Genomic DNA, 27295 nt, shown 5'->3' on the forward strand with positions numbered 1-27295 from the left:
GGTTTCCACGTACGACGCTGTGGGCGGGTGCCAGGTTCATATTTAGCTCGGTGAGGTGCTGACCTTGGCTGGAGCTGCTCGCTGATGCCTTTTCCAGGCATCCTCTTATGCTCTGCTTGTGTGACTTACTACTCTGCCCCTGGAGAAGTGAATGAGCTTCCTGGAAGCATGACATGGGGTGAGAACAATTTATATTTCTGGGGATCAGCAAGTGGGCCAAAGTGGATCTCCGCCAAAAGCTTGGGAAATTTCATCATGCTTCTACTGCATAGCTTTGGGAGGGGAGGGGGTTAACTAAAATTCCCAAGCCTGTTGATATGTGTGACCCACATCTCTTTGGTGTGCAGCCCTGAAGCCCCCCTGATGCTCTTGTTACCCAGTAACCAAGGGAAAACATCCTTAGTGGTTCTACTGAACTTGATGCAATTGCTTGCAGTACCGAAGCCACAAGCTTAGACAAAAACTGTTCATCAGAGCAAATTTAGAGATAAAATTAGAAGGGGAAATGAGGAAACGCTTCTCTGAATTTCAAACTGAGAGTATTAATGCAAAAGTCCTTTGTTCTTTCTTTTGGTGGGAGAGGTGGGATCCCCTCATGAGTGCACCCTCAAACTTTTCTGTACAGAAATACAAAACCTCCTGCACCCTGCATCTATTCACAGAGGTTTCTCCCTGCACCTCAGGCTGCCTGGTGATGTTTAAGAGGAGGCAGTGAGTTTTAAGGGATGGTGGTCAGGTTTGGGAAGTAGTGCTCCTACAGCCCCCCAACACTTGCCCCCGTGGTTCCTACTTGTGTGTAGGAAACTTTGTTGTGAGCTGTCCCTGGAAGGCGAGAAAAAGGGGAAAACAAAGAAACAAGTAAGAGAACACATAAAGAAGGGGAAAAAAGAAAAGCGAGGGGAAGAGATGAGAAAAAAATGAGTGGAGATAAAAGAAAGAAGGGAAAAAAGAAAAAGGGAGGAAAGGAAAAAAGGGGAAGGGGAAGGGGAAGGGGAAGAGAAGAGAAGAGAAGAGAAGAGAGAAGAGAAGAGAAGAGAAGAGAAGAGAAGAGAAGAGAAGAGAAGAGAAAAGAGAAGAGAAGAGAAGAGAAGAGAAGAGAAGAGAAGAGAAGAGAAGAGAAGGTGAAAATAGAAAAAGGGAGGGAAAAGCAAAAAGGAAAAGAGGAGTTAGGGGCAAAATGTAAATTGGATAAGTGGGGAAGAAAAAAGTAAAAAAAGAAAAGAAAAAAAAAGAAGAAAAAAGGGGGAAAACAGGAGCCGACCGCCAGTCACAGGAGGGCGAGGGGGGTGCGTGCGCCAGCCCCGCGCTCCTGGGGCGTGTCCAGGGGCGTGTCCAGGGGCGTGTCCAGGGGCGTGTCCAGGGGCGCGTCCATGGGGCGTGTCCATGGGGCGTGCCCGGGGCGGGGAGCGGGGCGGGTTTTCTGCGCCCGCTGCTGCCGCCGCCCCGGTCAGCCTGGCAGCCCAGATTTGGGAGAGCCGCCGCCATGGGAGTGGAAGGCTGCACCAAGTGCATCAAATACCTCCTTTTCGTCTTCAACTTCATCTTCTGGGTGAGCACGGGGGCGGCGGGGAGCGGGGGCTGAGCCCCCCAGCCTTTAAATAAGGAGGCTGCAATATGGCTCGTCTGCCTGCGCCTGGGTTTAGCCTCCTTCTTGCCCCCCAGCATTGAGACTTGCTGTCTGGGATGTGCCTTAGGGGTTTTTTGTTTGGTTTTTTTTTCCTTTTTTTTTTTTAATTTTGAAGGACGGAGAGGGTGATTGTCCTTTGCTTTTTTATTTTAATGCATGCGTATGTATGTAATCGTACGTGTATATCTATTTATGTCTATTTTTTAAATAGATATGCAGAGGGGGAGGTAGAACCGTAGGATGGTTGGAGAACACCTTTAAGATGCTCGCCTCCCGCCGCCACAGATGTTTACGGGCGCCTTTCGGAGCGGAAGGGCGGGGGGCAGAGCCGGGGCGGGGAGGCTCCCGCAGCCCCTCTTGCCGCGGGTCTGCGCTGTGGAAAGCGGCGCTCCCCAGCCGGGGAGGGAAGGAGGGAGGGATGCAGGGATGCTGCCAGGCGGAGGGAGCGGAGGGGAGGCGTCGGCCCTGCCGGCGAGGGGGCGTTCAGCAAATACGGGCGGTTTGGGGCTGGCTCCGCGCCCCCCGCCCCGCCGCTGGCGGCAGAGCCGGGCCCCGGCCGCCCTGGCCCCGCGCCGGGGACCGCTGCCCCCGCCGCCCAGGAAGTTATTTTAGGATGCAAATTCTATCCAGGCTGAAGAGGCTGCCTTTCCTGAGAAAGTTTCTCATGAAATAATCCATCTAGACATGCGGCTAATTTAGCAAACAGGCGGCGTATCCCGGTTTCCCTGCAAACCAGGTTTGTCCCGATTAGAAACAGCCTCCGGCAGCGCGAGGTTGGCTGGCAAGAGTCGCTCTCTCCCTTCTCCTGCGCTCGGGGGCAACGAGATGTGCCCGAGCAGGCTGCTGGTTTCGTGTTTTAAGTACACTGGTTTCCATTCCAAGAAATGCTTTTTTGTCTTGGAAGTGAGTCCAGCCCCACCCTGCCAGGCAAGGCACCGCTTGGATGCCCCTTGTCCAATACCCTGTGCCCGTTGTCTGACACCCTGCTCTGTTGTTGAGGATTTGGGATTCTTTTTTCTTAATGCTCGTTTACAGCAGCAAACATAGCAAGGGGGGCTAGAGAGGTGGGAAGGGGACCGATGCCTTCCAGAGTAAACCCTGCTTGGGCACCTGGAGTTGCACTGCCTGACTGGAGTCTCTGCCTGCTGACTCCTCCCTGGGGGTGCCTGGGGAAGCTCTTTGCGGGGGTCCCCATCTCTGGGAGGTGTAGGGTTTAACCAAGTGGGTGCTCACTTCAGGCCTCTTCGCCTTGTTTCTGGGTATAACGCTGGCCAAGGGGGAGATGACAAGCTCTGACGACAACGGTGTTAATTGCTGATCTGTTGCCAGCTGCATGAACGTGGGACAGTTCTGGGTTGGTTTTGTTTTAACCTTTTCTTCCACTCTTAAAATGGCAGGATGGAGGCGGGTAGGATTGTCTGTGAAGTGTTGTTCCTTCCGAGTTATCGTGCTTATCCCAGGGCTTTTTCTTCCCTTCTGGTCCTGATTTCCTGCCATTCATGTCGAAGAAGCTGCCGGCTGTGCTTGCGAGGGAGGAAGGGTCTCCTGGGTGGCAGGAAGGATGCTGGGGACTCTGCACAGCCACGACTCCTCAGTGAGATCACTTGGTCATCTCAAAGTCTTGCAAAAGAGCTGATCTCTTATGAATGGATGTTTTGATTCCACGAGGAATAGCCAATCTGTATAATTTCCCTGTTATGACTTCTGGAATAGGTGCCTTGCCCTGCCCTATTTGAGAGTGCTCCCTGTGAGTAGGGGTAGACGCTTCAGTTCCTCCCAAAGAGGGGTGCCTGTGACCTACTGGTTCCCCAAAACAGCTCCCAGTACTGGACTTGCTGGTCCCCTCGCACTGTCTCCTGTGCAGATTGGGAGCCTGGACTCCATTAGAATTAACGATGCTGTCTGTGAGGCTGGCCAGCTGAATGGTGGTTGAATACCAGATCTTGGAGTTTTCAAGCCCTTGTGTGTTGTTTTTTAAATTAGTAGTTGAGAGGAATTTTAGGTTTACCACAAAGGCAGGTTAGCTGCCAACCTTGCACCCCCCAGGTGGGGAGGGATACCTTTGTTGCCACCAAAGTGCGACGGTCCTTTTCATGGGGTGGCATTTAAGGACAGAACGTGGTGCTGAGCACCCTTGCTGTAGGCTGGCTGTGTTGGGACACCACCTCTAACTACAGGGGAGGTGTGAGACAGGGCACTTGCAGCCCTTTAGTTCTGATAGCTGGTTATTATGCAAGGGCTGATGGGCTCCTTGTGCTTATTTGCTTATGATTTGCCTTGTGCACAGCTGACGCTGGGTGCTGTTGATAAAAACAAGCCAGAGGCAGAACCCAAAGTTTGGCAGGCACCATGCTGTGCTGCACAGGAGCTTGTTCAAGTGCCCAAGAGGAAGAAAGGAAGCAATTCTCAGCCTTAGTTACTTCGATAACTTTTTAATGTAGCCCTGCTATCCTGCTGGAGTGTAAATAAACTGACACCCCTCTGGCTTCCTCCCCCTTTCTTCCCCTGGCAGCTCTGGGGGAATTTCACAAAGCTGCTGTGTTGAAAAAGCAAAGGGTAAAGGTGACCCACTGCCAGCTCCTCATTCATTGTACCTGAAATGTTTCAATTTTATTTGATTTTTTGGGATTGCTTTCCCTTTGTGCACACATTCTTGAGAAGATGCCAAGGTTGTGCTTGGTCCGAGGTGGCTCTTGAGGGAGCAGCAGCTGCTACATGGACCACATGTACAAACGGGTGCCTGTCCCAGGAGAGAGGGTCCCCACGTGTTTCACAGTGGCATCCACCTAATGAAGTGGTGGAGGAGGCCATGGTCAGCACCTGGGGGCTTCACCTGGTTAGCAGAACATGGGGCTGGAAAGACGGAAGTTTTTCTGTGCTGCCAAGTTGTCCTGAAACCTTGGGGTGGCTAGTGGCAAGTGGCACTCTGCCCTGTGAGAGGGAGCAGTAGCTGTTACTGGGTAGTTTGGCTGGTGTGATGGGCAGCCCTGAGCAGGGCTGGGCTGGGCATCTGAAGCTGCTTCTCTATCCCATCCCTATAAGATGGCTGGACTTTGACTGCTCTCCTGAATTATCCAAACCCAACAGCAGAGCTCAGTGCGTGGGGCTGAACTGACCACCACTGCAAAGAGTCCCTGGGGAGGCTGAAGGAAGTCAGCGAGCTATTTTAAAATATAATTAAACATAACCAAGGAGGAATTGACTTGCTTGGAGAAGAATTGCTCAAGCTTATATTAGCTAATACAGCCCATGGCAGCCTTCCAGGTTGAGAGCACCACTGACTGCCCTACCAGAGAGGTGTCTAATTAAAAGGAAGAGCTTGCTCCTAATGCCATTTTCCAGTCAGTGTGTAACTCTTCTCTTCCGTGTGTGAGGGGGTGTGTTAAGAGTCTGTGTGCAGAGGGAAGGAAGGGCAAAATCAGAGGAAAGGTGGAAGTGAAAGTCTGAGTTGACAGGGGTGATTGAAAGGGAAGGGGTAGAGGAGCTGCCTATTTTCTTGTGCTACACTGGAAGATCTGTCAGTTGTACCCTGGAGTCTGCAAAGCCTGCACAGAGATACTTGGTGTTGGTGATGAGAGGTGACGGTGTGGAGCGGTGGCAGCTCTCTATGGTGGTTGTTCCATGGTAAGGCTTTTGCTGAGTGGCACATGACCGTCCCATTGTGGTGAGGAGGGTGCCTGTGTACCACTGCTCACAGGTTTAAATGAAGAAACACAGGTTTGAAATAACTCTGTGGACTAACAAGCTAGCTTGCATCTTATTGTGGGTGCATGCTTGGGCTGAGCACTGCTGCAGTGCTCCCTGTGGTAGTGCCTGGCTGGTTGGGCTGTTGGTCTCCCTGGGAATCGCAGAGAGCCTGGCAAGCAGCAAGGACCTGATGCTGGCCCAGCATCTTCTTCCACAGATTTTGGGTTTGGTATCCTGGGACGATGTACAGGCCAGCTTTTTTCCGTGTGTGTTTCACCCTGCAGCTACTTAACACCTGCCTTTGAAGGGCAAGGGAGAGGTTTCCTTAGGAGGCTCAGTGCCTGGACTCAAGTTTTGCTGCTGATGTCTCTCTGGGATGTGTTTTAGGGCTTTCTGTCTCTGTCCTTCCATCATCTACAAAACCTCTTCTGAAGTCTCTGTGTGCAGAAGGTTTTTTGAAGAGATGGGTGCACCCTGCCCCATGGGGGTACCTGATTGCACTTTATGGGCTGGGCTGCAGCCAAAAGGAGGGAGCGCTGCTGGCTGGAATGGCAATTGCTCTGTTTTCCTGAGATTATTCTCCTGTCAGCCACTGTAATGCTTATCTCCTGCAAGAGCATTAACAGTGAGAAACCCTTTGATCCTGTACTGTGGAAGTGCCTTTCACTGTACTATTGAGAAAGCAGTTGTATCACCATTGTAGTTAAATGCTTATGTATGGGGCCAAATTAATTTTAAAGCAATATCTCAAATTGTTTTCCTCTCTCCTGAGGGCAGTTAACCCTGGGAAGTGCTACTTCTGTCTGCAGCAGGGATCAGGCTGGGGCACGGTGCTCCCCATCATAGGACCCCACTCCTGGGTTTTGGTGCTGGATTCCCATTCTCCTCCCATCCATCAAGCTTTATTTGGCCTCTGGCATGCTGCTCCTCCGGGAGTGTTCCTCTGGAGGTTGTTTTGAAAAGCTCTGCAGTGTTGTAGGGCTGGTAACTATAGGCACCAGTGGAGAATTTCGCTCCGGCTGGCAGCTCTATTAATAGCCGCTGCTGGAAGGTGTGCTGCTGGGAGCAGAGCAGGGCTGCAGGCTGCTCTCCTCCTCCTGCCTGCAGGACACGGCGCTCTTCCCAAAAGCCTTTTCTGCAATTCCTGGGCAGGCCTTGCCTGCAAACTTTCAGCCTGATGTTTGGTGCCGTGGAGCGCGATGGCTGTGGAAGGCAGCAGAAGGACCTCGCCTGTGCTGTCACAGAGTCCTGTCTGCCACTCCTGCCTGTGAGTGCCTGTGCTAAGATCAGCTTTTGCATTGTGTGGCTGTCCAACTGCAGCTGCATGTCTGATTGAAGTCCCTTCCCCTGCTTACACCCTCCCAAGGGGCTGCAGGGCATCCCACAGTGCATCCCAACAAGCAGCACAGGGGTGATCTCTAGTGCTTCTCACCTTAAAACTTCAAGTGACTTTTTGGTGTGAAGACTTGACATCATAGCATGGAGATGGTCGCAGCATCGAGCCCAAGTTCCCGGGTTCCTGGCCACCATTCAGCTGTCAGCCCTTTGCTGTACCCCATGCCCTTTCAGCAGTTCCATGAGGTGCAGCTGTTGCAGTAGAAAAGAAATTTATCTGCTTTCCAGGAGGCGAGGTGCAGGCTGTGGGAAGGCGCAGTGCTACCTGGGCACATTCCATGTGTCCCTCTCTTGCCTGCCTCAGTCCTCAGGCTGATAGTGCAGGACCTGTAAGGTGCGAGCACAGATCTTGCAAGGGCTTGTACTGCCCTTCCAAAGGTTATTTCCATCAAGTTACAAGTCTGTCTCCTTGCTTTTTCCCCCGCTCATGCTGGGTGCATGTATGATGAACACCAGAATGATGTTTCATTATGTACTTTGCACATATTGGAGAGTATGATACCTGCTGCTTCCCCTAGAGACCCACAAATTACCTGGGAGCAAAGCATTCAACCCCAAATTAGGGGTTTGTTCCTGGCTGTATGAGAGGCTTCTTGCATGAAAAGATACTTCAACCTTGGCAAGCCACTTTGTTTTTCTGCATCCCCCCGCACCTGAAAGGAGGAGGATTCGTTGTTACTCCATCTCAGCTGCTTTCCAGGTTGTGTTGGAGAGGAGCCCTAGGACCCCCCTCGGGTGGGGTCTGGGTGCTGCCCTCACAAAGGGTTCTGCTTCCAGCTGGTGTAAGGGAAGCTGCAAACCTCTGCAGCATGAAAACCTGTTAAAAATCTCCAGTCATCTACCTTAATCATAAACCAGCTAAGATTCATTAAGCTTTCTTGGCAGCATCCTGCTTCTTGTTAGTAATTTAGAAATAGGTATTATTAATAATAATTAATTACTGTTAATTACTAATTAATAGTAATTAGCAATAGGTATTTCCCAGGTATGGTTGTGTGACCTCTGCTGGCAGCATTTTTGCAGCAAGGTGAGAGCCTCTCCTGGCCCTTGGGCTCACCCAGGTTGGGAAGCACGACCGGGGGGGCCAGGACCAGCCGTGGCTGTGGGAAGTGGCACTGCTAAAATACAGCATTGTGAAACTGCTGGCACCTCCACTTCCCTCCTTTGCTGACTTGAGGCATAGGATGTCTGTCTGCTTTGCTTTGGCATGCCCAGCAAGCTGCCCTGTAGCCAGAACTTCTTTCTTCTCCTCCTCCCATCCAGGAAATCTATTTCTGAGAAGGGTGGAGGGAAGGGAGCAGGAGGAAAAAGGCTGGGGGCAGCGGAAGGGACTGGGGCGGTGATGCACATCCTGGCATATGTGAGTTTTAGGGAGCAACAGGCTAAGGTGGGGGCAGGTCAGAAGTGGGGTACACCACATTAAGAGGGGAATGGGGTCATTCCTTGCTCCCCTAATTCATAAGAATTTCTTGTGGAGAGGAGGAGTGACTAAGCTGTGAAAAATGGGCTTGTTCCCTTGCCCCACAGCTAGATCTGGAAATTTTAGGGTGAACAGCATGTCCATTGGTGAGGCTTAGTCCAGGAAGGAGCCTCACTACATGCACCGTAGATTGAGCAGCAAACCAGGACTGCACACCTGCCTTCTTTGTGTTGCTCATCTGGTGATACCTCCTCTCATGGGGTACCATCCCATCACCTCTTGGGGACATGAGCCCTGCCTTTTGCCTCCCCTAGGCAGCATTCGATGGGGACTGTCCCCGCTGTGTCAACCAGGAACAGCATTCCTGAAGAAGCAAGCCTTGGGCAGGCAGGATCCAGCTGGAAAAGTCCAGCTGTCTGTGGAAGAAGCAATAAATCTCTGGAAGCTGGAAAATAGCAGTAAAGAGGAAACGTAGGAGCCTGCAACATCACCTCTGCTGTGCCAGGAAGCTGCTCAGGGCGTGAGCTCTGGGGCCAGCCCCATCCTGGGGAAGACCAGTGATGTGCCTTCCACGAGTGCTATGGTGCTGGCAGGAGAACAGCAGGCTGGGGAGGTCAGCTTTTGGAAAGCAGATCAAAGTCTGACACACTGCTGGCATTGCTGAAGTTGCAGCTTTTAGATTATTGCAGTCCCCAAAAACTGAAATGGAGAGCTGTGCTGGGCGCTTGGAGTGTATCACGACAAGCGATGGCTCCAGACTCTGCGACATTGCTGTCTGACAAGCTGGGAACACAAAGATCAGTGGGATAACCTGTGTGAGATTACAGATATCCACAGCAGAAAAAAACGGTGATACCTATGAGGATGTGCAGCCTAAAGATGAGTGTCACGCTGCCATCAGTGGTTGGAGCTCTTTGGGCTCTTGTGTTGGCAAACAGCAGTTGTAGGATGGAAGGGGAAGCAAATATCAAGCTTTTATCTGGAACAAATTGTTCTATTAAAAATGAGACTATCCCAAGCAAGGTACAGCAGAAGGCAGAGTTACTGTGGCAAGCTGACAATGTTTTCTCCCTCTTGTTTTCTTTGCTTTGAGAAGAAAGACTTCGTTTTGGACTTCTTGGTGGTGGGAGGATGTATGGTTTTCATGGAAAAAGTTACTCATCGTAGCCCAAACCCTGTTTTCATTAGTAAGGGAATGTCATTTTCTCTTAGGAAATCCAGCTGCTATTGGATTAAAGCTTCCATTCAGAGGTCTTCCATGCTTTGTAAAAAATGCAAATGGAGTCAGGCGGTGCGGGAGGGATGTGCGATGTTCCCGGGGCGCATTCAGGATGAAACCAGGAACATCTGGAGTTGGTTCAGCTGGCTGTCTTAGGCAGACCTCGCTGCTGGGGTGGGTTTGATGCATGAGAAGAGGCTCCACCCCTTTAGCTGATGTTCCCACATGATTAAAAAGTATCTCAAGGATAGCTTGCAGTCTGCTTTCAGCTCTCTTGGGTATTTTAAGGCAAATTGGGTTGGAAAGGAGCTGCTGGTGTCATCCCAACCTCGCCATGGGTGGCAGGGCGTGCTGGGGTGGGTACTGCTGAGTGTGGAGGGCAGCATGTCAGGGCAGAGCAATGTGTCCTTGCAGGGAGAAAACAAAAACAAATAGGGCTGCAGCCATTTTTCTTTACCTCTTCCAGCCAGCACAGAAATCCAGACCTTCCTCAGGATCTTCTCTCTCCTAGCAGCTACCAGGAGAGCTTTACTTTGAGTGGCATGGATTAATCTGGGGACATATTCTTTCCTCTGAGAGTCAAAACACACACTTTGTTATGCCCTCAGACAATGAACGAGCCACGCCAGGCTGGATTTGGGTAACTTTGTGCGAAGCCGCAACCTGCCTTATTTGGAGCTGGACTTGAGCACAGAGCGGTTTTCGTGACTTTTCTGCATTGCCAGCGTTTGGAGAACCTCAGGCTGGCCCTAGTGCAGGAGGGATGAGGGACTGTGCCAGTGGGGAAGTTGCATTGGTTGTTGTGGGAGAAGTGTTAAAAGCTAACTACTTTGGTGGCAGACTGGGGAAAAGCAAAGATTTCCCTTCCTCTCCAGGAGCTGATGGGGATTTTCTCCGTCTGATAGTGGAAAAACCCCAAGAGCAGCTTGTCCTGTGAGTTTGGAACAAATGGTGTGGGTTTACCCCAGCTTTGATGGAACTCCTGTAAAAGTCTTGTGGCTGGGATTTATAGAAATGAGCAAGGAGGAAACCACCAGCAGAGCTCTCAAGAGGGAAAGCCAGGCTCCCATCAGAAGCCTGTCTTGCAGATCCCAGTCCTCCTGTGTTCCTTTTTGTGCTTGCACAACTGGAGACTTTGCACTTTTACTGAAAAAGTCTTGCCTTGTTTTTGTTTTGTTTGTTTTTTTTTTTTAATGTGACCTTCATGGTGCCTTACATGCCTGTAGCTGACCTGATTCAGACCTTTTTAGAAAAAGCATGTTTCTACTTCTGTGCCCTTTTGTAGTTATCTTCCCTTTTTTAAGATGAATGGCTTCAAGGATTTAGGACACTCAAAATTAAATTAGCATTTGAACAGGTACTTTCAGCTTTTCACAGCAGTGATATTGAATTCTTAAGGGTGTGGATTTTTTTCCAGGTGTTTATAATTTTTCCTCTCTCTCTTATGCTTTTAAATGGACAGGGGATGTCACAAAGAACAACACAATGAGTCCTGCAGGAAATGCTCTACCTCAAGTTCCTCTCAGTGACACCTTCCCTGCTGTAGTGCCCCATATCTGCTCCCATCTTCCGCTGCCATTCCCAGCCCCTCCGTGAAAGAGAAAACAGTGAGGAAGTCAGTCATAAAACTTCCCATTGTTTGTACATAAATATCCCAGTGGCTGAGTTGACGTCCCATGCGCAGAACATCTCCTCCCACATCTGGAGTGTGTTTTTGTCCCTGCCCTGGTCAGTCCTGCGTCTCAGTGTGCACCCATGTATGTGGCTGCGCTGCTCTTCTGCTGTTGGACAGCATGGCCAAGGCAGCAGTCTTGGCCTGGAGGCCCCCAAAAGTGGTGTGATGGTGCCTTGGCCCGAACCCATGCCTTGCTCTGCTTCAATTCCTGTATTAGGACATTAAGGAAAGCCCTGTGTGCCAGGGGAACACTAGGTGTGTTCGACTGGAAGCCTGGATGGGAAGTCGCGTGCATGCAAGACTTGGGGGCAGAGAGGAAAAATTCCCGCACTTTCTGTTCGTACCTCACAGAGAAATGGAATGGGATGATAACAGCCCATTGGAAAAAGGGAGTAATTGGGGCTGATCCTGACTTCTGTTGAAAAGCTCTCCTAAAAATCTTAGTGGCATGTCTCCTTCTGCTTGGGTAAGGCCGAGCCTTCCATTTAAGTGGCATAATAAAATACCTCTTGGGAAAGAAATCTCCTGCAAGAACTGGAAAGGGCTTTGCACATCCCCAGAATGAGGGGTCTTCTCATAAAGCAGGGAAGGTGATACGGCCTATGATCTGTGGGGCACAAAGCATGTTGCAGGGGTGGGATGATGGTTAGAAAGGATGTTCTTGTATATTTGTGGGAAGATGAAAAGCAAGTCTGCTCCCACCAAAAAACTACGAGTCTGGGTCCAATGTGGCTGGAACAGTGGGTAACCCTTGCTTCCCTCTGTTTTCTCCCCAGCTGGCTGGAGGCATCATCCTGGGAGTGGCCCTGTGGCTCCGCCATGACTCGCAGACAACAAATATCCTGTACCTGCAGCTGGGGGACAAGCAGGCCCCCAACACCTTCTACGTTGGTGAGTAGCTGTGGGGGTGCTGGTGGTGCTGCTTCGGTGTTGTGCCCCAGGGTGGGCTGCAGTGTACCCAAAAGCAGGGCGGAAAGCTCCAGGTGAGCATCAAGGAGGTCACAATAAAAATACCTCCTGCTGCCCTCGTACTCTCCAAAATATCCCCTGCTGTGCCAGCCAAAGCCTTCGATAAATGTTGGCCGTGGCCCGAGCGCAGAGTCCAAATCCACATCAGCTGAAAACGCAAAAAGATGTGTTGTGGTGTAATGGGTTTTCTCCAGAGCACATTTGGGAAGAGGGGGGACTTCTTGGAAGCGTGTCTCGTTTCCTATCCAAAGGGATGTAAAAGTAGCCGACAGAGTGCCTGGCAGTAGAAAGTGAAGCTTGGTGAGCGTGTGACTCATGTTCTCCAGGAGGGGCAGGTGGAGCCTCTGTGCGCTACGATTAAGCTTAGCATGATTTTTGTTAATTTGACAGCATGCTGGCATGCTGGAAGCTGAAACCCCCGGTTTTTCCCCTGTTCTCCAATGATCCCTCACAGACAAGGGGGAGCAGCTTGCAGGAGGGGCTGGCTGCCAGTCAGGAGCTGGCTTGGAGCACAAGCTGACGGGGCTGGGAACATTGTCTGATCCAATGTCCTGTTCTCACCTGTAGCTAAAATTACTTTCTGGAAAGGATTTTCCTTTGCATTTCCCTGCTTGCCCATGAAACAGCATGCCTGAGCCCTCTCCCTGCCCGTCCCTGGTTACAGAAGGTGTTCCTGCTGTAAATAGCTGTGAGTTTTTCTGTCTTGCTGTCTCTCCTGCCTCACACCCAGTGCTCTATTTGCAGCATTTCCCCTTTGTAGATCTCATAAGAAGTTAAACTCTCCCCTTTCCAGGAGCCAGTCCAAACCTCTCCTTCTTTTGGGGGGGCTAACAACTGATATCTCCCTAGGTAACACTTTCTCCCTAAACCTGGGAGACCTGGAGTGTGGGGCACAGTCCTTCCCTCCTGCCTGTTGAGTATCTTTTACTCTTCCACTCCTTTTTATTTTGTCTTTGTCCTCGGCCTTCGCTGTTTAGAAGGAGTTGGGGAAGGACTGTGGGTCACACCACCGCACTGACTTTCCAACACCCGTGAGCAGCCCATGATTTGAGACTGGCTGTCTTTTTAAAGTTCTATTCAGCAACAGATTGGCCTGGATTCCTTCTGGCAGCTGTAATTTCCATGCAGTAATAACAGCAGAGCATTTCTTTCAGTTGCTGCCTTTCCCAGCCAGACCTCTGGAGTCTGAAGGCTGGGATTTCTTTTTGCTTCCCCCCCAACCCTGCTCCACCCCCCCACCCCCCCTTTTTCCTCTCTCCTACAACTGATATTCCTTCCTTTTTCTCCTCTGGTGTGCAATATACACATGTACACAATGTTCCTGCTTTTGGGAATGGGAACTTCTTTGGGCTTGGCCTCCAGAGCTCTGTTGTTTTCTTTTTCCTTTGCAAACCACTTTTTGGTGTCTGGCACAGGGCGCTGGTCCCGGGATTTGTCAGGAGGCTTTTAAAGGCCAGCCAGGCTTTGCTGCAGTGCTGCAGGAACACGGGGAAGCAATAAACACTGTCCAAGGAGGAAAACTTCTATCATAGGGTGTGTACTGAGTGAGAAAGGGAAGTAGGAAAGCAGGGACTTGGCATCTCTTGGTTTCTTTTTGTGTCCTTTCCCCTGCCCCAAAGTTGGAGCTGTTTCTTAAAGGCTATTTTTCCAGTGTGTCTGTGTGTTATGGGAGAGTAAAAATAATGGATTTGAGGGTGATGGGGAAATGGGAGAAAGAGGCTGTGGCGAGCAGGGAAGTTGCAGAGTACCAGGCATGACACTTGAGGCTCCAGCAGGAGCAGGAGTAGAGGAGCAGTCCTTGCCCTCAGCTCCCAGACAGGACCATCTCAGCAGTCACCCCGTTAGCCCCTAGGGCACAGGCAGCTGTTCCCCTGCTCGCCTTTCCAGCCACAGGGAAGGGGCTCTGCGGGCTGGGGTTTCCCACAAGCACTACCCCTCCTCCCCAGCACTTTGGCATTGCATGCAGCGAGTTGTCTTGTGGGCTGGCTTGGGAGGTTATTAAACAGGCCCTTGTTCACAGGCTTTTTCCTCAGCACGGCGTGCAAACCATCTGATCCCCTAACCACTTGTTCCAGTCTTGGCTTTTGACACTTCCATTTTGGCTGTGGATCCAGTGCTCCAGCAAATGCTTTAACTCCTTCAGGACTGTAAATAAATCCCAGTGCCAGGGATGAGGATAGCTGGAGCACCTTAGTTCCATGCTTTCATAACTGTAAAGGAAAATACTTGTTCTTCATCTGAGCTTGGCTTATGGTCTGATATGCACTTACTTGCTTTATTTGAAATTCAGAAACCAAAATCCTTCTTGCTCTTGGATAACACTGTGTCTGGAATGCTTTGTCTGTCTGGAGGCTGGGAAGGTGTTGGTAACAAGGCCGAAAACATCCTTCAGGATAGCTAGAGGCATTGATAAGTTGCTAACAACTGGTTAACCGCTTCTCAGATATTTACTGATCCTACACATTAAAGTACCATTGAAAAAAACCCAAACAAACAACAAAACTGTGATTCAGTGTCTTAGGAGAGCCCATAGAAGAAGGCTGAGCTGGTCTCTCTCTGCAGACACCGGTACAAATTGGAGCAGTTCTGATCTCTCCACAATAAGTTAGTGCTGTGGTGTCACTGGTTTTAAGAGCACCTGGGGATCTTGAAGAGGCAAGTAACTCTGGACTTACTGCTTTTGCCCTTTCTTGGTGGGATGACAAGTGGGAGGAAAAAGCTAGGTTCCCTGTCCTTCAAACATTTGGTTATGTGATGCCTGGAGACGGCTGTTGTGGGTGAAATGCTTTGAGGAGGGCAGGAATAAAAACCTCAGCTCTTGTTTGCCTTAGACCCACACCCCACGGTTTCCCACTTCCCCCTTGCTGGGCTGCCTGTGTGCTGGGAGCATCACTGGGTTCTCGTCCCTGCTGCTGCCCTTCCTGTGCTTTCCCTCAAGCTGCCTAGCGAGGAATGGAGCACAGCAGCTGGATGGTCTCGGCTCCACTCTCTCCTGCCAGATCCAAAATAGGAAATCTGCCTCCAGCTGCTCACAGCAAGTGACAGGGCAACACGACCTGTGGCTCTAATTAGCTCGGCCCTGGGAGCGTGGCCAGCCACGATGAGGAGTGCAAAAGTGTCCTGAGCTGGGCTGTGGTTTCCTACTTAGCTTTTGGGGTGAGGAAGGGGTTAGTTTTGCTTCCATCTAGGTCTTTTGTGTTTTATTAGTAAATCCTCTGCTGGGTAGTGTCTCCTCCCTGGAGCATGGTGGCACAGGGGAGGGGTGTGAGGTCTCAGACAGGCCTACAGCAGTGGGCTAAGCTTGGCCATTGAGCCTGCTGCCACCGCTGCCTCTCCCTGTCATCCTGCTGGGTGTCACTGTCCCAACAGAAAGGCAAGAGAGGTTTTTTTTTTTGGTGGGGGAGTTCCTAGGTAATGTTGATCCAGCTCCCAAGCCAGTCAGGCAGCAAAGCCTGAGGGAGGCAGGTGGGGCACAGCTGAGAGCAGCAGTGGCCTGGGACTAAGGTGGTGAATGTGCCTGTGAGCGCTACTGAGGCGTGGAAGGGACACCGGCTAATGGGAACACAGGCTCTCTCAGGAGGTGAATCAGACTGTCTTCACCATCCTCCTTGGAACAAATACAATCCAGGATAATGATTTCTGCCCTGGAAACAAGTTCAAGCTGCTTTTCATGCAGACTGGTCTAGAATCAATGGGCCAGAAAGCACAGGGAGGCTTTGAAGTCTTTCTTACAAGTGAGTACTTATCTGAGTTGAACTGAAGCTTTCATGGTTGTCTTCAGGATTTTGGAAGTCCTGTCATGAGGTTTTGCTGGGCTCAGGGAAATCTGACCCTTGCAGAGAGGAGGGTCTGCTAAGTGGCAGTGCATAGGGTAGGGATGGGGACAGCTCTCAGAGCTCTTTCCCCAGGTGTGCCCATTGTCCTTACAGCGCATGAGGATGCCTTGGCCACTCTTGCCATGGGTCCCAGACATGCCCAGCAGTGCAGAGCATCCCAGCTTATCACTGAGACAGACTCGTGTTGGCTAAATGGTTGTGGAGGAGCTGTCCCTTCTATCCATAACTTAATTAGCCTTTTTAGCTAATTTAGCTTAATTAGCCTTTTCAGTGGTGTAGGCTGGAGCAGCAGAGAATGGGCCAGAAAAGCAGTGATTTCTGGGGTTTCAGGGAGATTTTCATTGCAGAGGAGGCTCAGCAGAGCTCCAGTGTGTTGAAAAGGCTCTAGAGGTCCACAGTGCTCCAGTGGCTGTGCACCTACCATGAGCAATGAGAAGGTCTTGGTTTCTGTTCCTGCTCCAATCCTTGTCCCCATCCCTCTGGAAATGATAGGCATCTTTTAGAGATGGTGCCAACTTCCGTACATGATGGGGTTAGACTCAACAGCACATCTTTTGCTGAACTCTTTGTGAAAGGACTAGAGAAGAGCCTGAGGCTCCTGGTTTGTAGGTTCTGTAGTAAACACCAGGGAAAAACCACCTTCAGCTCTGGCATGAGGCACTGCAGGGATCCCTGTGGATGCACACAGCTGGTTCAGGACTGGTTTCTTCTCTCACCCATTTGTGCTCTACTTTTTCAAGGCCCCCTGTGTTGGAGATTTTCCACCAGACACATGAGCTGTCGCCAGGCTTGCGTGCTTGGCAGTGGAGACCAAGGTCTGCATTTGGCCTTGAACCACACGAGCAAAATGGATTATTTAAAAAATAATATATGTGTGGATTTTTAGAAGTACATACATTTTTCTGTCTTGGAAATAAACTTACTTACAGTTGAGGACAATTTAATTATTTAGTCCCTTAAAGAAAAAAAAAAACAAAAGCGGAGATTTACTTGTTCTAGATTTTCCTCTAATCACCGTCAGATCAACTCCTTCAATAACACTGGAATTCTTTTTAAAATAGTAGTTTTAAGGCAAAACACTTTTTTAGTACTTTCCTTTCTGGCTTACATCATGTATCTGAGAGTACAATTTTTTTTTTTTTTTTTTGTATTCTTATCACAGAATTCAATTTCTATTAAGAAAGCAACATGTTATTTCATTGCATTTCCATTTGATTTCCATTTAATTGTAATTCATTCTACCTTTGTTGTGATCAAGTCAACTCTGCAGGCTAAAACTGGTTATGACTTTAAAAATACATTAGTACCATCAGGTTATTTTGGGTTCAGATCTATCCAACTACAACTAATGTAGTTGTTCTTCTCCTTTGTCCCCTCCCATTGGCTTTGCTGCCCTGGACCTGTGCCAGAGGTGGCTCCTTGCTCTGCAGAGCTGTTTAAACCTGTAGCTTTGGCAGTTTTCCTTAGAAAACCTCCACCATGTTTAAAGCATGCAAAGCCTACAAGGAACCCTCCAGTGGGGTTTGTGCTCTCTTAGTGGGTGGGACCCCAGGGCACATTGAAATGTCCAGAAGCGCTCTAGGCTGGGGCAGCAGAGGATGGGCCAGTGTATTCCAGCCTGGCTCTCCTGTGCTGTGCCACCTTTGTCCATGCCAGTCCTGGAGATGTGCCATAGACTTCCTCCCAGCTTTTGTAGGTATGCTGACTTTACAAAACTTAAATCTCCTTCCTGGGAGGTTTCCTGGGTAGGCAGAGGAGAAGAAACGTGACTGTGGACCTCTGTGGAGGGGATTTGGGTATAAGTGTGTGCACACGAGGACATTGTTTGGGGCTTTCCCCACCATCCCTTTGTTTTTCTGACAGAGAGGTGCCCATGGCTTCTTCTTGCCTTGTTCTTGCAGATGAGGGCAGCATGTCCAGGCTTTCATCTCCCCATGAGAGCTCTCCATGCTTTGTGATCCTATTGCTCCATCTGGAAGTCATTAGCAGCTACAGAGCAGCAATGTTTTCCTTGGGAAAGGGGGTGGAGGGGAATGGAGGGGCTTCCCACTTGTCATCTTCCAGCAAACCCTCTCTTTTTCCAGCCCCCCTCTCTCTCACCCCACTTTCAAGAAAGCGCTGCCAGCTCTGCTGGGCCAATTCCACTGGGCAACTGGACAAAAATGCCTAGGATATCCTCCTCTGCTGGCTGGCTCGCGCAGCCATCTTTTTCCCGCCTCAACCCTGCCCTGGAGGGACTTTCCAGTCCCTGCCTGTATCGTGCCCCCAAGCTGCAAGGAAGAACATCATGGTCATTTCTTTGGCTACAGGGAAGAGTGTTCTTCCACGATGGATGGTGTGGAGTAGGAGGGAGTCTCCCTGCCATTGTCTGATGGTCCCACCCTTCCCTGCAGCTGCAGTGGTGATGAGCCCAGTGATGTTCAGCATCTCCAGGCCAGGAGCAACAGCAGGGTGGCACTGAAGCCTCCCTCCTTTCCTCAGAGGCTTGCAAAACTCTTGGATGAGCAGAGTCTCCCCGCAGGAGCCTGCTGGGAGAATAAACATCTCTCTTTCCTCTGCTCTCAGCCCCTTTTTAAAGCCCATCCCATGGGGAGGGCAGGCACAGCTTGAAGAGCTGCCTGGCTTTCCCAGGAAGCATTGTGTCATGCTGAGGGGGGATTTCTTATTTGATTTCTTTTTTGTCTTTTGGAAATATTGCCACGGTGACCTGGGGGCAGTGACTGGCTTCCATTAGACTAGTGAGTTAAAGATGCTGGGAGAGGATTGAAATGAGGGGAGAAGTAGGGTGCTGTCCAGGAATGCCCATGCCTGCAGCTGCCCAGCATCTCTGACAGGGACGGTGGGGCATGGGAGGAGAGCTGGCCAGGGCTGGCCTGCTCCCTGCTTATTTTAGAGGGATGCTCCTGTGCTTGTTCCTCCTTTTATTTGTTTTTTCATCGTGTCCTTTTTTTAAGACTGTTTATTTCTTCTTGTTTTCTTTACTTCTCAGCAGGGACAGGACATGGTTTTACAACCCTGCAGGCACCAGCTATGCTGCTTTAATGCCAAAGCAAGTACTGACACTGAATACTACCTTTTTCTCTCGCTTCCCTGCTGCCACACTGAGCATCCTGCTTCCTACCTGGCCTGCAGGTAAAGGGCCCTCCATGGAAGCATCATCTGCTTGAGCTGGGAGCTAAGCTGGCCTCTTGGCTGCTTTTTATCCCTTTCCCACCTAGGACTAAACCAAGAGAAGTGCTCAATTACTGTCAGTTCCCTGGCTCTGATGTTTGGGGGCTTTCCTAAAGCTTTATGAGATCCCTGCAGCCCGAAGCAGCACATGCCCTGTTGTACTGGGGAAAGGGGGATAGTGTTTGGTCCACTGCTGCTGCTTTTTCTCATCATGTCCTGATGCTCTTGAGTGAAGAGATCATATCATGGTTCCTGTGTTCCTGCTTTGAATTCAGATGAGAAGGTGAAGCTAAGAGTGGTTGAACTCTCTCCTAAAGCTTTCTGCTCAAAGGCTTCATCTCAAAAAGAGAAAGAGGACTCCAGGCAGTATTGACACCACTCCTCTGACTTCCCCAACTCCAAGATACTGGTCCTGAGGCTCACAGCTTGCTTTGGTGTGTGGCTGGGTATGTGTGGCGGTTGTAGCAATGTTTCTTGTTTGTCATGGAGGTGCCTTGGTACCATGAACACCTGTACATGATTTGCTCTCTGTACCTGCTGCTGCAGCTCCAGCTGTTCCCAGGGTTATGTACTGCTGCTGTGTGAGGGGGCAGCATGGCTGTGGGCACTGCAGCTTGCAGTTTATTCCTCTCTCGTTTTACTTTTTGTTTACGGCAAACAGCGCTGCTTCTTGTAAAACCCCTGAGAAAGCTGCAATAAAAATGAGCTGGGAAGTGGCATGTGAAAGGCAGATGGAGCCTTGCTCACGCCAAATTGTGCCAGTTTGGGTGGAGCCCTGAAGGAGCAAATAGCGTTTTAGTCAAGAGTTCCTCACCCGGGAGAACATTTTAGGGGTTAACCAGTCTCTGATGCTTACACAGAGGAGGGGAAGGCTTGTGAGGAGTTTCCTCTGACTTTGAGGAGGATAATGTGCTGTTCAGGATAGGGATGACAGGTGCCTTGCTCACAGACACGGAGCCCAAAACCACACTAGGCGTCATCGTCCTGTGTGCCAAGAATGAAAGCAAAGATGTGTCAGGCTGCTTTCTGGGAAAAGGGCTTGGTCGTTCCAGTCTGTGCCGTGATTGCTGTGAAATAGTCCCCCAGCTGCCTGGCACCCAGTCTGGAAGTGGAGACCTCCCCACCAGTCCCATTCCTTGAGGGGAGGGATGGGTGTGGAAAGCAAACACCATTCAAGCATGTGGTTGGGCACTTGGATTGCCTTCCTTTGCTTTCTCAGCCTTCAGCATGGCATTTTTGTGGAGAAACACCACTGGCATTCCTCATACAAGATGCTATTGTTGCAGTAAATATTTTGTGCTTGTTTTTAAATAAACTCTGGAGCAGAGTCCTGCCCTGCTGCCTCCCAGGAGAGGCTGTTGTGCTGTGGCCCTTGGTAACAAAAGGCGACTCCATAATGGCTGCTTGTTTGTGCCTGGGAATGAAGCTGGCCTTTATTCCAGAAACCTTCCAGGGTTTTCCTTGTGGTTTGCCAAGATCAGACCGCTCCTCGCTGCCCTCTCCCCCGCCTGCTGCGCGTTCCTGCCGCTCCCACCGCACTGCTCGCATCCGCTGGGCTCCGGTCAGGAAGCTGCACGTGGTGCACATCTTCCCTCCCCTCCTTTCCTTCTTGCTGTTTCCTCACTTCACAGCAGTGCTGGCTCTGATGAGGAGCTGCTGAAGTGAGAGCAGGGAGAGAAGCGGGAAGCTTCACTGACAGTCCAAGGTCTGCACAGCCTGCCTGGGGTGGGAGTTCAGCAGGTCAGGATTGGTCTTGTTTTTTTGAAGCTGCCAGAAATCTCAGGAGGAAGCAAGTACAGAGGTCACTGGAAAACTTCTCTGAAACAGCAACTGTCTGTGTTTCTTCTTAGTTTTCTCCATCAGTTGAGGTTCTCACTGGGCCTTCGTTTCCTAGTTTTCAGAGCAAAACTTTCCTAGCCACCAGTGGGCCCTGTGTTCTCCTAATCATCTCGATATCAGGAAAACATTTTTTACAGTGAGAACAATCATTCACTGGGAAAACCTCCCCAGGGACATGATAAGAGTCCCTATCACTGGAGGTTTTCAAGATATAATCGGGCAGGATTCTGGATAGTGCCACCTAAGGTTCCCATTCTCTTGAAAGGTTGGACCAAGTGATCATTTGAGGTCCCTTCAACCTGGGTTGCTCTATAATTGTGATCTCCTGGCGATATTTGTTCAGCCTAGAAGGTGCCTTCAGTGTTTATTTTTAAAAAATTGAGAATAAAATCTTCTGTCTGTGGTGACTTGGTTGTTGGGGTCCCAGCATCATGCTGCTTGGTCTTCAAATGTGGTGCATCTACTTGTTACCCATCTATTGGGCTAACCAGCTTGAATAGTGACTTCTCAGATGTGGAAATGACTTGTCCCCAGCTCAGCTTTGTCTTCTCTGTATTCTCCTAGTTGGAGAAGTCAGAAACTGCTGCAGTCAGGGATAAGGAAAGTTGATTTTCTGACTTGTGATGAAGACTCTTCAGTTGAACTACCCAGGGCTTAAAAAAGAAAAATCTGCCATGGTTTGGGTTGAAAACCCAAGCCAGCAGCCTCTCTGGTACAAGCTGGAGTGGCAAGGGCTGGTTCTTGGGCATTAGCAGCTTCTGGTGACAGTGAGCAGACTGTTTTTTGGGACACCACTCCTGGTATGTTGTTCTTTGTGAGACAGCAGTTATGCAGTGTCTGACAGTCTCCATCAGTCTCTCTGGGGCTTGGCAGGTGTCCAGCAGACAGCCTTCATTGTACAGGATTTATTAATGTCTTCCCACCCCCACCAGGCCCTTTGGGGGCCCTCCGTCCCCCACACAGCCCAGCCCACTGCTTGCCACGCTGTCTCCTTGCCCAGCTGCCACAGCTGCTCCACCTCATGTCATCTCCAGCCACTGGGACAAAACCACCTCCTTCCACTTCAGCCGGGCCTGCAAAACTTTATCTGCTGGCCTGTCCTTTCCAAGAAACTCTCCTGGGAGGTTTCTTCTGCTTGTTTTTCCTTTCTTTGCACACCTTCACCTAAGGAGGTGTCTCATGCCCGCTTGGGGACCTTTTTGCCTGTATGGTTTTCATGGCTCCTGAAACCCCTTCAGAACACATCAGGAGGTGCAGCTTGTGCCTCCGGCCCCCTTTGCTGACAGTGTTGCCGCAAGGATGTTGGTGTCTCCGGCCACAGCTCCCGTCAGGTTTTGGGAAGAGGGGCTTCCTGCAGGGTCAGTGTGCTCCATTGTGGCACTTCCCCTGCTGCTGGCTTCCTCCCTCCTGCAGTACCTAAAAATAGAGTGAGCAAGGTGCTGCTGAGAAACACCAGAGAGTCCCAGCGCGGGAGCCACTGGGGTGGCGCTTCCGTCGCCGCCTCTCGCCAAGTCAGCTCTTGCATCGGCGCTTGTGCTTTTGGCATGCTGGTGATTTTTGTTTCGAAGAGGGAAGAAGGGGGAGCCAAAGTCCAGCCTGTCCCAAGTTTGAAGAATACGTAAGGGAATGTTAAACAAGTGGAGACCGTTATTGTGTATCTGGTGTTTTAGAGAAGGGTTGACTTGACTTGACTCTGCTCTCAGTGCATGGCCTTTAGACTTTGCACTTTAATTATCAGAAGACTGTTTAAAAGCTACAGAGATAAGAAAAACCTTAAACATCGCGAGCATGTACAAACAGTTTTAATCTTGAGCTCTGTTTATGTTAGAGCTGTTCCTAAAGGAGAGCTGACAGTCTGATTAATAACTATAAAACATTCTCACTCATAACAGAAGAAAACATTTCATTGAAGGGATGTGTCTCCCAACCACTAGTAAGAATCACTGTGTTGCTGGTACCTCTGAGATGCCCCATGTTTTTTTATCCTCATGATGATTCTTTTTTTCCCCTCATTGTCCATTAGAAATAGTGACTGCAGTCTTACCTTGTTTGTAATTTTTTGCATGTATCAAATTGCTTTTGAATGAGAAATAAGATTCACTTAGAGAGTAGTATAACCACAATACTTGAGAATATTAGTTAACCAAAAATGCACTAAATATAAGGGATACACCAGGAGAGAGCTGTGTCAAATTTAACTGAGCTGGTAGTGTTTGGCTGAGTAATCTTCTGAGCTTCACCAGTCTCGTGGTTGGTGAGACCATGGTGATTACTCATGGCAGCAGACTTGAGCCTTGAGTTAAGCTCTTGTTCCTGAATGAATAAACTCTTATTCCTCTGTTTTCTGAACCACTCCCAATGCCTCATTTCAAGCTTTGAACTAGTTATGGTGCAAGTTGCCTGTGGAAATTCAATAAGTTAAAGTAAAAAATGTTGTCTTCACTGTGGAAGAACCTATAACAAAAAAGTGCCGGATTTTATTAAGTGAGATGCTTAAGCAGTACTTTCCCCTTGGTTTTGTGGTTCGTCTGCCTTTAAAATGTTAGCCAGATAAATATTTGTAGGATGTTTAATATAAATAAACCATGTGCCTTAGTGTTTATTTTACAAGATATGCTAACTAATCATTTTCATCTCTGCTTGAATATTTAAAACAGCATGCCAGGGGAACTCCGTGCTACAGCTCTGAGGATGCTGTAGAGCCCTTGTCTTGCCTCCTACATCCTCTGCCTAGTGCTACTCTCAGCATTTCCTCTGATTTTGGAGGTGATGGAGATTTTAAAGCTTCGGTGCTTGCAGCTTCAAACACTTTGAGACCCAACTCATGTATTTAGTGTTCTACTATGTCTGCCGTCACCTCTACTCACACCTCCTCAGCCTTAATTCTGCACATCCACAATTATCCACACCAGGAGCCAGAATGTCCAGCCAGGCATGAGGATGCTGCTGGACAAAGCTCTGCAGTAACGCGTCTGCCTCTTGCTCTGCCTTGCAGGAATCTACATCCTGATCGCAGTCGGAGCTGTCATGATGTTCGTGGGATTCCTGGGATGCTACGGCGCTATTCAGGAGTCTCAGTGTCTTCTGGGAACGGTAAGAGACACACAGCTTTGGAAGTCACTTGGCACCCAGATTTCCCTGCTGGACAGCACATGGCTGTGCTTCCCTTGCTGGGGTCTTTTCCAACAAGCAGGGCTGGGAGGATGTGTGAGCACATAGGTGGAACTAGGTGAGATCAGCAGGATTCTTAGAGACTCTTCCTCCGTTATATGTGAACCCCCGCCTTGCTTTTATCCCTCCCCATGGTCTGGCTGTCTTACCAAGCACCCACTAAACCCTCTTTCTTACCTGGTGTCCCCTACAGCATCCCCTATGACTCCGTTTCCAGGCTGCCTCTAGCAATTCTAGTTCTTTTAAGGAATCATCTACTATTTTTATCTGTTTGGACATGGAAACAGCAAAGACTTTCCATAATTTCTTAGTGAGAACATCTAGGTACATCCTGGAAAATCCATTACTGAAGTGAGGCAGCAGCTCAGGATTCCTGGCACAGGATGAGTTTAATTGGATAAACTGTAGCCACACCAAAAGCCTTTACCTTGGGAGCAAGGGAGACCCATTTATTTAAAGCAAGTTCTCACATGTGGTTCAGTTTAAACTTGATGCATAAAAAATAAACTGGAAGGGTAAAACTTTTTTTTTTTAAATTCGAATGACTTTCCAGCACTTGGCTTCATTGGGCTGGAGGATTCTTGGTGGCAGTGTAGCAACTCATGGGTGTGGGCTCAGCTGGGACAGAGGGAAACAGAGCTGCTTTCCCTCAGTCCTGCAGATGATTTCACCTCTGGTTGCTGCCGATTCCCAGTAATCTGGGGATATTTTTCCATAGTGTTGATAAAGCACTTCTGAATGTCTGCTGGGAGCTGCAGTAGGAGTTTGCAGGCATTATCTTGGCTGCTGGGAATACTAGGAGCCTGCACACAAATCGGACAGGGGTTGTTGTAGCACAGCTTGGCAGCTTTGGATTTTCATTTTGTTTTATTAATGCAAGTGATTACAGACCCTGAATTACCCCTCACTCCCTCCTGAAGTTAGAGGATTAGAAGGGCAGATGGTACAACGTAGCTGAGGCCTGACAGGGAAACCGGCTGCTCTGGCTGAAATTAGCAGCTCTAGCTGCTGTGCACTGCCTGTATTTGCTCACACCTTGTCTTGCCAAGAAAAGTCTGGAGACGCCCCATGAGGACGCTTTCAGCCGGCCAAGGCTCCCACTGTGTTCCAAGGACAATTCCAGGCAGCGTCCTCAGCGTGTTTCAGGGAAGCAGCCGTGCTCCCCTTTCCTGCACCTAGCTGAGGGAGTGACTCTGGGCTTACTGCAAAAGGGAGAAGTACCAGGAAGCTCCATGCTATCAAAATCCTGTGCCAAAGGCGGTATGGAAGCTGAGCAGCAAGACCTGAGGAAGACAGGAGGGAGCCACTTGGCATGGAGCAGGCTCTGCTCCCTGGAAAGGGGCTGGGACACAGCCAGCTGCCTGGCTGGGAGCACCACTATGTTCCCATAGCATCAAGCTGCATCTCCTGGTGTTCTGCAGCCAACTTGAACTGAATCTGCAGGAAGTTGTACCTCCAAATCTGGGATAAACGAACCATCTTTCACTGGAGGGTAGCCACTGCAAGAATGAGCCCTAGTGCTTAACCAGACTTACAGTGCATTGCACCCACAATTTAGGGTGATGTGAGTCCTCAGGGGAATTGTGGGACCTAGTCCTCCAAAGATGTTCCTACAGAATCAGGGATAGATAGATGTTTACACAGGAGTTGATTGTTCAGGAACTAGACAAGGATGCTGGAAGTCCTTTCCTGCTGTCAGGTTAATAGTCTTGTTTCCATTTTGCTGATAACCCTTTGCTTTTACATGTGAGAGCCTGGTCATGGCATCATTCTGGGAACTCCTGTTTCCTCTGTTCTTGGAGAAAATGTCCTGAATGTGTTTTGAGCAGAGACCACTCAGGAGCCAGGGGCTGTTTTCCCACCCTCTACTGCAATTTTGTCTTTCCTTGACTGCATTCACATCTTTTGCTTCTTGACTCCCATGGCAACTCTCCCACTTTGGGGCTTTTCCCAGGAAGAAGTCACTGAGTGATGTTGTCACAGAGGCAATGCTGGCTGCATATGGAGCGTGCCTCTCTCTGCCTTCTCATGTGACCCTGATGTATGAGTTTACAGCTTCCCATTCCCAGTCCAGCAGACCAACCATCACAGCGCGTTCCCGCCATCTGAACAAAAAGATGGAGAAGTCTTCGGGGGGATGGCAGGGAGGACTTCTGGAATTGCACAAATGGGGTGGGACTGTGGGAAAATGTCAGCATTAGTATTTATGCAAAAAAATGCAGTAGCCTTGCAGGGCTGTGGATGCCAGAGAGCTGGCCATAAATCACACCCTGACACCACCAGCTCCTCAGCAGCTGAAATGTGCTTTTAACCCTGCAATGGCAATTCCAGTCCTCGGAGCATTTGTGGCAGAGCAGAAACCTTGTCTGGATGGTCCTGCAGGTACATGAAGAGGAGCAATGTATTTTGTTGTACACAGGGCATCTTCACCCCTGTCAGTCCCTTTGTGGGAAAGGTTTTGCTAATCCCTGCTCAGCAATCCTAGCGGGAAGTCTGGACATGGGGTGGCATGTGATGAGTTACAGGATAATGTGTTTGGGCTCAGTGCATGTATGAGAGATAAAATGGTTTGAAGCCAGATGACTCCTTGCTCTGATTTGTCAGTAGAAGTGCTGCTCCACACCTCTCCCCACCTAATTGCTGCAGATACGTTAAGGATCCCTCTCTTGATTTGTCTTTGCAGTTCTTCACTTGCCTGGTGATCCTGTTTGCCTGTGAAGTTGCGGCTGGAATTTGGGGTTTTGTCAACAAAGACCAAGTAAGACGATTCTAAAACCTTTGTTTGTGGGGCTGGGAGGCTGGGGCAGAACTGCAGCAGGTCCCAGCATGAGCTGTTTTGTTCCCAGTCTGAGTAACTTGGATTAGCGGTGTGACCTGGGCAGGCCACCTCACTCCTCTTGGCCGGGCTGATGAACTTTAAATGTGAGCATTTCACGGTAACAGCTGCCCCTTAGGGTATGTAGTGCAATGTCTCAAATAAAAATAGCCTGTCTCGATTGGGTCTCCTCTGTGCTGCCACACTGTCAGTCACAGAGGGAGTCGATTCATGCATGAAGTTGTGAAGGAAAGCCATCTGCACCTCCTCGGTGCCAAAGGGAGGGCGTACCGTACAGGGAGAGCCTGCATTAATGGGATTGCTTGGTACTTCCTGCTCTTCTCCAGTATCATATAACCTGCTTCAGGCCATTTGTCTGCCAGCACTGGGCTTGCTGTGATCCGTATGCTGTGCACACGTGAGGGGTACAAGTCCTGTGTCTGTCCCAGGCACCCTGCTAGGGACTGCTCA

The 27295-nt window shown here is 49.8% G+C and overlaps 1 protein-coding gene across 1 annotated transcript in view; it reads left to right on the top strand.

The window, feature by feature from the left end:
• The first annotated feature begins 1410 nt into the window (after positions 1-1410).
• Positions 1411-27295, top strand: part of CD81 (CD81 molecule) — a 33278-nt gene continuing 7393 nt past the window's right edge. Inside the window, exons 1-4 of the mRNA XM_048306553.1 lie at positions 1411-1549; positions 11800-11914; positions 23834-23931; positions 26693-26767. Of these exons, the coding sequence (XP_048162510.1) occupies positions 1484-1549; positions 11800-11914; positions 23834-23931; positions 26693-26767 (354 nt within the window). The 5' untranslated portion in view covers positions 1411-1483. The remainder of the gene's footprint in view (positions 1550-11799; positions 11915-23833; positions 23932-26692; positions 26768-27295) is intronic.

The sequence above is a fragment of the Corvus hawaiiensis genome, chromosome 6 (assembly GCF_020740725.1).
Source record: "Corvus hawaiiensis isolate bCorHaw1 chromosome 6, bCorHaw1.pri.cur, whole genome shotgun sequence".
NCBI lineage: Eukaryota > Metazoa > Chordata > Aves > Passeriformes > Corvidae > Corvus > Corvus hawaiiensis.